The following is a 12,231-nucleotide window of genomic DNA, read 5'->3' as shown; positions in this document are numbered from 1 at the left end:
CAGCAGTCTTTTGCAGGCCAAGCTCCGAGCTTCTACCCTGCGCCAACTGCTGAAGGAGTTTTGAGTGCACAACATTTAGCCGCCCGTCAAGTTGTATCCCGCGATCTTCCCAGATTTTCTGGTGATCCCCTTGAGTGGCCAATGTTCATTAGCGCATATGAGTCCACGACGGCCATGTGTGGGATTCAGCCGGACGAGAACCTGGCCAGGCTTCAGAAATGCTTGGTTGAGGTGCCAGGGAGAAAGTTCTCAGCATCCTAACGCTGCCGGCTGCGCTACCCGAGATTATTGAGACACTGCGGGAAGAATGCGGACGGCCAGAACAGCTGGTTCATTGCCTCCTGGTAAAGATTCGACACGCTCCTGCTCCGAACGTTAACAAACTCGACACGTTAATTAACTTCGGCAGGGAGATCAGGAACTTGGTAACCTACATCGAGGCTGCAAATTTGCAGGATCATTTGTCGAATCCGATGCTATTGTCAGAACTTGTAGGGAAGTTGCCCTCAAGTCTTCGGCTAGATTGGGGGCTTCTGCATGGCCATGCAGAATGAAGCAGCCATGCGAGGTCGATGACTGTGCAGAACCGCATCATAAACTTCTGCATCCCTCGAAACCGAAAACCAACAGCAGCGTCCAGCAGCGTGGTGTTACTTTCGCCCACTGTTCACGACAAGCCGGCGTACTGTTCAAGGTACTTCCCGTCATTCTCTCTAGTAACGGGAAATCTGTCTTGACCTTCGCTTTCCTGGATAACGGATCCAACCTCACGCTGATGGAAGAGGAAATTGCCGATGAGCTTGGATTGCAGGGTAACGTAAGTTCATTATGCATCCAATGGACCGGTAGCGTTAAAAGAAAAGAACCGACATCACGACAAGTTGAGCTGCGCATTTCGGGCGTCCATGGTGGACCGGAGTATACCATGTCCGAAGTCCAAACCGTGCCTCACTTGGATCTGCCTCAACAAAGCCTGGACTATGAGAAAGTCTCCAAGGAAATCCCACACTTAAGGCGAAACTGGATCCATTTCCTCACTTTTTGGTTTTTGATTTTCTATAAAATAACGAAGCAATATTTTCAAAATCGGTTTTCGTGCACATGTAGAGTATGGATCAAGGTATCCCCTATTTTTTTTCGTGGTGGAAAATGTTTATCGTTTTTGCAGAAACCATTTTTGAATAAAATTTCACAAAAAAATGGTTTCTGCAAAAATGGAAAACTTTTTCCACCACAAAAAAAATCAGAAGATACCTTGATCCATGCTCTACATGTGCACGAAAAGCGATTTTGAAAATATTGCTTCGTTATTTAATGAAAAATCATAAACCAAAAAAATGAGAAAATGCTTCCAGTTTCGTCTTAAGGGGACTTCCAGTACGAAGCTTTTTGAATGCGGTGCCCAAGGTTCTCATTGGACTAGATAACGCGGCGTTGAAGCTGACACTGGACAAACGCGAGAGACGAAGCAGGGAACCAATAGCTGTCACAACGAGACTTGGGTGGACGATTTTCGGAGGAGCACAAGGAGGACAACAACGGACTGATCGCGTCATGCTGCACGTATGCAATTGTAATGAAGACGAGACTCTTCACAATCTCGTTAACGACTACTTTTCGGTAGAAACCATTGGTGTTAACCCTACGATGCCTTTACAGTCACCTGAAGATCAGCGAGCTAGGCAGATCTTGGCCCAAACTACTCGCCGCACTGACTCAGGAAGATTCGAATGTGGCCTGTTATGGAAAAGCGACGACTTCGAACTTCCTGGTAGCTACAAAATGGCGGAACGACGGATGGTTTGTTTGGAGAAGAAGCTCGGAGAAGACCCAGCTCTGAAAATGAAGGTGTTAGAGCAGATTGACGAGTATCTGGATCGCGGATACGCCCACAAGGCTACTGAGGACGAGCTACGAGATTCCGACCAACGTCGGGTATGGTATCTTCCCATTGGCATCGTCCAGAATCCCCGGAAACCCGGGAAAGTACGAATTGTATGGGACGCGGCGGCACGCATCGGAAACACATCACTCAACTCAATGCTGCTCACTGGACCAGACCTTTTGACTCCACTTCTGAAGGTCATGTACGGATTCCGGCAACGACAATATGCTGCAGTTGGAGACGTACGAAAAATGTTTCACCAGCTGCTGGTTAGACAGGAAGACAGGCGGGCTCAACGTTTTCTATTCCGGACAGATCCGGAACAAGCACCGATAATCTACGTAATGGACGTCGTAGTTTTCGGAACATCGTGTTCTCCGTGTCTTGCTCAACATGTGAAGAATGCAAACGCTGAGGAGTACAAGGATCTGTATCCAGATGCGGCCTCGGCAATCATCAACAAAACCTACGTCGACGATTTCCTGGATAACAGAGACAGTATCGAAGAGATGGTCCGTATAGTCAACGAGGTGCGCTGGATTTTCGACCAGGCTGGATTCGAACTTCGAAACTGGCAGTCCAATTCCGAGGACGTTCTTCGACGGGTCGGGGCCGACATCAACGAAACTGCGAAATCCTTCTCGGTGGAAAAATCTACGATTGCCGAACGAGTCCTAATAATGAGATGGGACCCCAAGGACGATTTATTCGTGTTCGATACACAATTTCGTGAAGATCTTCTGCCGTTGTTGACAGGAGTCATCGTTCCTACTAAACGACAAGTTCTTCGCGTGGTTATGAGCCATTTTGATCCTCTGGGCATCGTAGCTATCTACACTGTGCACGGAAAAATCCTTATCCAGGACGTGTGGAGATCTCGCGTATCGTGGGATGATCCAATAACGGCGGAAGACTTCGAAAGCTGGCAGCGCTGGGTGAGACTAGTTCCAAACCTGACGCAGGTTGAAGTTCCGCGATGCTACTTCCCGAACTATGACCCGGCCAGTTACGATTCTATTGAAATCCACGTTTTCGTCGACGCTAGCCTGAAAGCGTACTGCGCCGCAGCGTATTTTAGGATCATCGACAATGGCTCGTCACGTTGTGCCCTAGTAGCAGCAAAGACGAAAGTGACACCATTACAAACGCAATCAATTCCAAGAAATGAACTGAGTGCCAGAGTAATCGGAGTGCGACTGCTTAAAAGTGTTCTGGAGAATCACTCAATACCTGTCAAGAAACGGTACATGTGGACGGATGCAACAACCGTTCTGGCTTGGTTGAGAGTAGACCCACGAAATTATCGGCAATTTGTAGCTTTTAGAGTTATCGAAATTCAGACAGAGACACGCGTGGAGGAGTGGCACTACGTACCATCGAGTTTGAACGTTGCGGACAAGGGTACAAAGTGGGGAAGTGGACCCTGCTTCGATCCAGCCATTCCGTGGTTCACGGGACCTGAATTCTTGTATCGCGCAGAAAGTGAGTGGCCACGTCAACCAGCTAAGTATGCGGAGCCACAGGAAGAAGTCAGAGTAGTCAATCACCACGTAGCAGTTTGCGATTTCGTCGTAGACTTCACGAAGTTTTCCAGTTGGGGAGATCTGCTCAAGAACATCGGCTACTTGTATCATTTCGTTCATCGTTGTCGATCATCACCAAGAGTGATGACCAAGAGCAGAGTTGCAGTCTTGGAGCAGAAAGATTATGCGGCGGCTGAAAGAAGTGTTTGGCGAGTTATCCAAAGTGTGGAGTACACCGCAGAAATCGCCACTCTTCTCAAGAATTTCGAGCTTCCCAGCGACCAACAGACGCCATTGGAAAGAAGCAGTCTCCTCAAAAAGCTGTCCCCATTTTTGGACGACGAAGGTGTTCTGAGGATGCGTAGCCGTATTAATGATGCTGCCATCTACTATTCCTACGACTTTCAAAACCCAGTGATCGTTCCAAGGAGAAGTCACGTCACCGAACTGATGATCTACAAGTATCATCAACGCTATGGACACGCTAACGTCGATACCGTCGTCAACGAGTTGCGTCAACGCTATTACATCGCCAGAGTTCGTTCCGTAGTGAAAAACGTAGTAAAGCAGTGTAGTGGTGCAAGGTTTATCGAGCGAAGCCGGCCGAACCAAGAATGGCGGATCTACCACTTCCCAGATTGAAGCCTAACGTTCGTCCGTTCACATTTACAGGCCTGGACTACTTTGGGCCGTTGATAGTGAAGCATCGTCGGAGTAACGAGAAGAGGTGGGTAGCACTATCTACGTGCTTGACCGTGCGGGCTGTACACGTGGAAGTAGTGCATTCGCTATCAGCAGAAGCCTGTAAAATGGTGATTCGCCGTTTTATTTCCCGAAGAGGTGCTCCGCAGAAAATTTTCAGCGACAGTGGCACTAACTTTCGTGGAGCCGCCCGCGAGCTTGTCAATGAAACAAGAGCCATCAATCGGGAGCTAGCGGCTATATTCACCAACGAAGAAATCGAATGGGTTTTCAACCCTCCATCCGCTCCCCACATGGGTGGTGTGTGGGAGCGAAAGGTTCGCTCAATCAAAGAAGCGTTCAAATCATTGCACCACAGACAACATCTGAACGATGAGAAGCTTATGACCTTCTTGGCCCAGGCTGGAATGATGGTGAACTCCCATCCTCTAACATGTGTACCGTCGGCAGAAGAAGCAGTTACTCCGAACAATTTCCTGTTAATGAGTTCGAGTGGGACCAACACGTCATCGAGGATACCTGTTGATGAAGAGGTGCCTCTACGGCTAAACTGGAAGTTGATGCAACAGCTGTTAAATCAATTTTGGAAGCGATGGATCCAAGGATATCTTCCGACAATTGCTCGTCGAACCAAGTGGTTCAGCGATGTCCGCCCACTTCAAGTAGACGACCCGGTAGTCATCGTAGATGAAACTGTCCGAAATGGGTGATTACGAGGCCGAGTTGTGAAGATCCGGCAAAGGATGGTCAAGTGAGGAAAGTCGATGTCCAGACGTCTAGGCAATTACGGGTCGGGGTGTTACGGATTGCGTCCGATAGGCCCTTTGGATCGGGGCTACACTGAGGCGGCGCGTACGATAGACGACGCGTTGCGGTGAAATGTCATCGTTGGCACGTCGTTGGCAGATGCCTCAAGGATGACATCAGCAAAATAGAAGAGAATGATAAACAACTTTGTGAGAGTGAATAGCTAACGATCAAGCTAAATTATTTAAGTCGAATTATCCTGTTTTTTTTTATTCTATTAATATTTGATTACCACGCCAATGAATTCGTTATTCTAAGCTTAACATACTAAAAGGTTTGTAGATCTCAAATTTCAAGTGTTTAAGTAAATATCATGCAATTAAAACTACCCTAGAACATGCACATATGTATAATGAACTATTACTAAAATTACAGCTTAAAATTATTATTACAACTACAAGCGATCAGAAATCTTAAATTGTAACCTAACTAGTACGGATATGTAAGTAAGGAATGTTATATTGTTGTGAAATATCTAACTGAAACCTTCAACTTGTAGATTACGTAACCTCATATACGGCAGCAGGAATTCTTATTGGATTTCGCATAGTGAGGAAACTAATTTGTAAGTAACTCTAAAATTTATGAATGAATTCGCTTTGTATAATAAACAATCTTTTCCAGTCGAGTTTTGCGGAAAATCCCGAACTGCGAAACAGTTTTTATTACACCGTAATTCAAGAATCCTTTTTACCTAGGATATTTTCGATCACTTGGCAATCGTTTATCTCATTTGTTTATAGGGTGCCTGTACCAATTATGGCACTACCTAAGGAAAACTATTTGTACAAAAATAACGAGAGGACCAACGAATGTCAACAATATGTTAAAAGATAGCTTAGTTTCCATACTTTACAGGAAAACTATAGAAACAGAGCCAAAACTTCTTTTAGTATTTATTACAACGTGTAACAATGATAGGAACCCTGAACCAGTTATGGCTACATTTTTTAACTTCGGTTCCTTTTCGCACTATTTGCATGTATTCCTTACGGGATTAGCCATAACTGGTACATTATGGCGATATTAGGTGCAAGGAAGCCGACATTTTAAGGAAAATGATTTATTTCTACCATAATTTGAGCAAAATGTGGAGTTTAAATGAGTGTCACCATCTTTTGTGAACGTCATCGGTTGTTCACAATTTTTTCCGTGTTGATTTACATCGTTAAAGGGTGAAAACCAACTATGGCGAATAATTGGTACTATAGCCATAATTGGTACACTTACCCTAACTCAGTTCAGAAGCCCTATATTGGAATGTTGTGTTCGGCAAAGTTATAGATAAGTGTTTTCCCACAATTATCACCAAGGACACCATATTCTAACTCTTATATTTACGTCGTAAAAGTGTTAATACCAGCTACTCATACTAAACGATCGGATTTTTCGATCGTTGAGTATGAGTAGGTGGTTCTAGCGCTCTAGTTAGAATATGGCGTCCTTGGTGATAATTGTAGAAAAACACTAATCTGTAACTTTGCCGAACACCACAATTCATGTAGGGTATTTGTTCCCTTATTAAGCATGTTACGGGTATAAATATTTGTTACATTAATAAGACAGAATAATTGTTTAATGTGTTCAAAGTTTAATATTCTTGCGTCCTTTGTGTTACATGTTGAATTTTAACTTGTAAATATTGCCCTAGTATTAATTAACATTTATAGGGTTCTGGCAGAATAGAGGCCCATGAATTGCAATCCTATTTCGATTGCCAACATTCAGGCCATTTCGGGCCGCGATTAATTACTAGAGACGTAAACCTTTCCCTGACACAGACTTCAAGTCATAGAGCTCTAGTATCGAAACCCGAAACGGGATGGCCAATTAGGACTAGTTTTCCTAGACACAAATAAGCTATGAAAACAGAATAAATACTGCTAACAAAAATGAAATCAGCCAAACAAAACACTGTTTCAGGATTGACTGATGGACCAAAACCAATAAATGTAACCTCGTCATCCTGTGATCGTAAATTGTTATTCCTTTGAGGATAACTGGCCACTTTTATGTTTTGTGTTGTAAATGTGAATTCGTGTAATTATATTTTAATGTGCATCTGAAATGTTCTATTTATTTTTCGTAATGAAAAATAAAATAGAGCATTTATAGGGTTCTATCATTGTTTGTCCGTAATTTGGCACCCAACGCGGGCTATTATTATATTTTTTTTATTTGTAACAATGACTGACGGATCCAAATCAATAAATGAAACCTCGTCATCCTGTGATCGGAAGGAGTTATCCGGATGGATAACAGGGCACATAGATGTTTTGTGTCGTGTTGAGTGTTATGTCAATTTGTGAGGTTGTCTAGGATTAGTTTTCCTAGACAAAACCAAGCTATGAACACAGCGACAAATGCTGTGAACTAAAAGGCAAAATGCCAACTAAAATACAATTCCAGGATGACTGATGGACCCAAACCAATGCATGAAACCTCGTCATCCTGTGATCGGAAGATGTTATCCATCTGGATGACAGGGCAAATTTATGTTCTGTGTTGTGTTGTGTCCATTTGTGATGTTTCTAATTTATGCATTTATAAGGTTCTATGTTTTGTGATATGTTAATCCTTTGTAATAATTAATTTCTTCTATTTTTGTAACATGGCGCCCAACGTGGGGCCCTTGCATTTGTAGGGTTCTATGTTGTATTTTGTAACATGGCGCCCAACGTGGGGCGCCATGTTACAAAAATAGAAGAAATTAATTATTACAAAGGATTAACATATCACAAAACATAGAACCTTATAAATGCATAAATTAGAAACATCACAAATATAACGAATAATGATAATCACAAAATATAACGAATAGTACATTGGAACCTCATAAATGCACATTTTATTTTCCGTATCAGGCCCCACGTCTGGGAACTTAGATACGAAAAACAAAATGGAACATTACAAATGCACAAAACACAAACATGCAACACATAACATAAATTGTGCCCAGTTATCCAAATAGATAACGTAGTCCAATCCCAGGATGACGAGGTTTCATTTTTGTTCTAGGTCCATCAGTCAATCCTGTAATCGTATTTTTTCTGGCAGTTCGCCTTTTAGTTCGCAGCATCTGTTGCGGCATTCATAGCTCGATTTGGTCTAGGATTTTCTTATCCTAAGGGGGCATCCTGATTTGGGCAACAACACAAGACCGTCTACAATTTGATGTCCGTGTTAGGGGACGGCTTGCGTGTTTTGTGCTGGTTCGCTCCTGAAATGTTTGGAGCGCTACAAATGCATATTAAAATTTAGGGGCAAATGAACAAATCACAGTACAAAACAGAAAATTAACTGACAATATGTTCACAACTATTTACAAACGTAACACACTCCATGCAACAATCGAAGAATTTTCTATGAATTGCATTCTCCAATTCATGGAAAATTCTTAAAACTACTTTACATACGTCACAACTAATTTACAAACGTAACAAGCATGTGGCTCCCATTTTCATCCTACGAAAAACAAAGGATTGAAGCGTTGTTTGTTTTGTTTCTTATTTTTGTATTTTTTGTTAGAAGTGAGCACGCATGAAAACAAAAAGAACGGAATCAATCGGTGCCGTAATCGCTTGTTTTTGAATAGGATGAATATGGGAGCGTGAGATTACTGATGGCACACATACCCTATTAGGTTTCTGAACTGAGTTATGGACAAATGAGTCAAACGATTGCCAGGTGATCGGAAACATCCCTGCTTTGTACACCAGTGATTAGAAGAAGATTAATAAAAAGGAGATGTAGATGGAAGGTTGATTGATCAACATGATTCATAACGTCATACCATACGGAAGTTACGATTCGGAAGTATGCTAATGCTAATGAATAAACTAGAAAGCGATGGTCATCTCACAATCGCTAATAATTTCCTTTTTTACCTTTTCAATACATATAATCAGATCGGGTGTTTTCATTCACCCTCGCCCTAGACTTGCAAGCTGGAACCGCACCCAATTCTAGTCCCCTCTTCGTCGCATCCGAAGAACCGGAATAATATTTAATAACTGTTTTGGTTACGGCGGCGACGGTCGGTGGCTAGTGTCCGGTCGTAAGCAAAACTGCCGAATAATGTAATAGAGATAAATACACCGAAAGTTATGTTATTCCTTCCAACTATGCAGCGCAACCCCGTCTCGTTCTTGCTATAGACAAGGAGCTGACTGACTGACTGGTGCCGTTGTTGTCCATTCCGTGAAAAGCAGATGCAACCCACTGACTGGAGGAAACACGAGGTGTCCGGTTATTCTTGTTCACGTTATCCTTTCACTACTGCAACGGGCAGACTGCTGCCGGTCAGTGCAAACAAGTGAAGTGGACACGTCATGATGAGGGTTAGAAAATGTGTTCATCAGTCACCGGCCGGCCAGCCGCGCGCGCGTGAGGAAGAAGTCAGTTGAAAAGTCGTAAAAATAAATCAGCTTTCAATGTGGAACCTGAAAACGACGAGCGCCGACAACACGGTATCAGCAGAGGCTAGCTACCCTCGATTATACGACACAAACGAACAACAACCGTCAGATGTGTCTCCCGTTTGGCCAGTTGCTCAAACAGAAAGGTGTAACTGGAAAAAGGATACCACTGGGACATAGGAACGAGGGATGACCGCGCGCAAATGATAGTCCAGATGACCATTAAATCACCGAGTGGCTGCTTTGGGTGCGGTAAATATACAGGGCAGGGGCTTGTTTCGATCGAGTTTAAATGCGTAGGAGTTGCAGGCGCATATGGTATTGCAGTGTAGCACGTGGCTTTTTGCGATTTCTCGACTTTTGAACGGGGGTGCGATGAAGTTAATGATGATTGAGTAGAATCACGATTCCTGTGGTATAAATAATCTAGCTTTATTGTTAGTCAAGACTAGTTTGCACGAAGTTCGAACAGGAACAACAGAATTTCAGCTACACCCTACCATTTTTAAATGTGGAATTATAAAGTAGAACCATCTTTATTACTAGAAGAAATAGAAAAATGCACTGTGGAATATGGGTCGGGGAAGCCCTAAAATATAGCGTCATTAAAGATTGTAAAAATTAATTGAAGAGTACCTCCTTAAAAAAAACCCTTTGATGCGTTTGTCTAGTGTGACAACCGCTCAGTAGCGGATTCCTTAGCTAAGGCCTGAGTGGCCTCTGCTGTTGCTGTACATAGTAGCTGACTCCATTCTACTCGGTCCATGGCATTGTGTCTCCAGTTCCACGAAGGGTCCGCAGATCGTCCTCCTCCTGATCGACCCATCTAGCTCGCTGCGCATCACGTCTTTTTGTACCAGTCGGATGACTCTCGAGAACCATTTTAGTCGGGTTGCTATCCGACATCCTGATGACGTGACCCGCCCACCGTAGCCTCCCGATTTTCGCGGTATGGACAATGGTTGGTTCTCTCAGCTGCTGATGCAGCTCGTGGTTCATTCGCCTTCTCCAATTCCCGTCTTCCATCTGCACTCCGCCGTAGATGGTATGCAACACCTTCCGTTCGAAAACTCCAAGGGCGCGTTAGTCCTCTGCACGTAGGGTCCATGTTTCGTGGTCATAGAAAACTACCGGTCTTATCAGCGTTTTGTAGATAGTAAACTTCGTGTTACGGTGAAATTTGTTCGATCGTAGAGTTCTGCGGAGTCCAAAGTAAACACGATTTCCTGCCATAATGCGCCCCCGAATTTCTCTGCTGCACGCAAAAAAATCCGTTCCGATATACGTGAACTCCCAGTCACGGCAACGGGAACTATGCATAGCAACGATAACAACAATAAGAAATGTACACCATGAACTAGAGTTCACGTTTTCTAGAACGCTCATATTGACAGCTGGCACTAGTTCCAGTTCACGGTGCATATTTACTTGTTCTCATATTTGCGTTTGTTTGTTCACGTTTATCAGAACGGATTTCTGAGCGTGTGGTGTCGTTGTCGGCGGACACCAGTGAGCCCAAGTACACGAATTCTTCAACCACCTCGATTTTATCACCATCGGTATAAATTCAGGGTGGCGGGCGCGGTGATTAATCTCTGGAGCCCTTTGCCATCATGTACTTTGTCTTCGACACATTAATGACTAACCCGATTCGGATTCGCCTGGCTGTACTCTTTAGTCGGATGTACGTTTCCGCCATCGTCTCAAATTTACGAGCTATAATATCAACATCATCAGCGAAACCAAGCAGCTGACCGGACTTCGTGAAAATCGTCCCATTCGTGTTATCCCCGCTCTCCTTATTACACCTTCTAATGCAATGTTGAACAGCAAGCACGAAAGCACCTTGCCGTAACCCTCTGCGAGATTCGAAGGGACTCGAGAGTGTCCCTGATACTCGAACTACGCACATCACTCGATCCATCGTAGCCTAGATCATTCGTATCAGTTTATTCAGGAATCCGTATTCGTGCATAACCTGCCATTGCTGTTCTCGATCGATTGTATCATACGCGGATTTGAAATCGATGAACAAGTGATGTCTGGGCACGTTGTATTCGCGGCATTTCTGCAACACCTGGCGGATGGCGAACATCTGGTCTGTTGTAGCGCGTTCACCCATGAATCTAGCCTGATATTGCCCCACGAACTCTCTTGCAATCGGTGATAGACGGCGGCATAAAATTTGAGAGAGTATCTTGTAGGCAGCGCTTAGTAGTGTGAACGCTCGGTAGTTCCCGCAATCCAACTTGTAGCCCTTTTTGTAGGTGGGACACACGATACCTTCTATCCATTCCTCCGGTAATACTTTCTCCTCCCAAATCTTGGTAATGACCCAGTGTAGTGCTCTCACCAGTGCTTCACCGCCGTATTTTAGAAGCTCGCTTGGTAGTTGATCTGCTCCAGCGGCTTTGTTGTTTTTCAACCGGCCAACCTCCTCCTCAATCTCTTGAAGGTCAGGGGCCGGAAGTCTTTCGTCCTGTGCACATACTCCTAGATCTGTTACCACGCCACCTTCGGTACTTGCAACGTCGCCATTGAGGTGCTCATCGTAATGCTGCCGCCACCTCTCGACCACCTCACGCTCGCTCGTGAGAATATTCCCGTGATTATCTCGGCACATGTCGGCTTGTGGCACAAAGCCTCTGCGCGAGCGGTTCAGCTTCTTGTAGAACTTTCGTGTGTCCTTAGCGCGGTACAGCTCTTCCATCGCTTCGCGATCTCGTTCTTCCTGCTGGCGCTTCTCCATCCGGAAGACTGAGTTTTGCCTGTTCCGCGCCTGTCTATAACATGCCACATTCGCCTTCGTATGGTGTTGTAACATTTTCGCCCACGCTGCATTCTTCTCGTTTTTTCAACTGTTCATATTCGCCGTCGTTTCTATGATTCGGAGTCG

At 44.3% G+C, this 12,231-nt stretch overlaps 1 protein-coding gene across 1 annotated transcript; it reads left to right on the top strand.

Moving 5' to 3' along the window:
- The first annotated feature begins 550 nt into the window (after positions 1 to 550).
- LOC134286385 (uncharacterized) lies at positions 551 to 4,820 on the top strand. The gene is made up of 4 exons (XM_062847997.1): positions 551 to 817; positions 1,660 to 3,979; positions 4,081 to 4,135; positions 4,247 to 4,820. The coding sequence occupies exons 1-4, from the start codon at positions 551 to 553 to the stop codon at positions 4,818 to 4,820; spliced, it is 3,216 nt and encodes a 1,071-aa protein (XP_062703981.1).
- The last annotated feature ends 7,411 nt before the right edge of the window (positions 4,821 to 12,231 follow it).

The sequence above is a fragment of the Aedes albopictus genome, chromosome 2 (assembly GCF_035046485.1).
Source record: "Aedes albopictus strain Foshan chromosome 2, AalbF5, whole genome shotgun sequence".
Taxonomy (NCBI): domain Eukaryota; kingdom Metazoa; phylum Arthropoda; class Insecta; order Diptera; family Culicidae; genus Aedes; species Aedes albopictus.
Note: the sequence above shows the minus strand (reverse complement) of the source record. Positions and strands in the feature narration are given on the sequence as shown.

Bases quoted from the DNA above. Each gene is read 5' to 3' on its own strand.
- LOC134286385 (XM_062847997.1), top strand. From the start codon at position 551: ATGAAGCAGCCATGCGAGGTCGATGACTGTGCAGAACCGCATCATAAA. The intron at 818-1,659 runs GTAAGTTCATTA...ATGCCTTTACAG, and splicing joins AGCTTGGATTGCAGGGTAAC to TCACCTGAAGATCAGCGAGC. The intron at 4,136-4,246 runs GTGGGTAGCACT...TATTTCCCGAAG, and splicing joins CGTCGGAGTAACGAGAAGAG to AGGTGCTCCGCAGAAAATTT.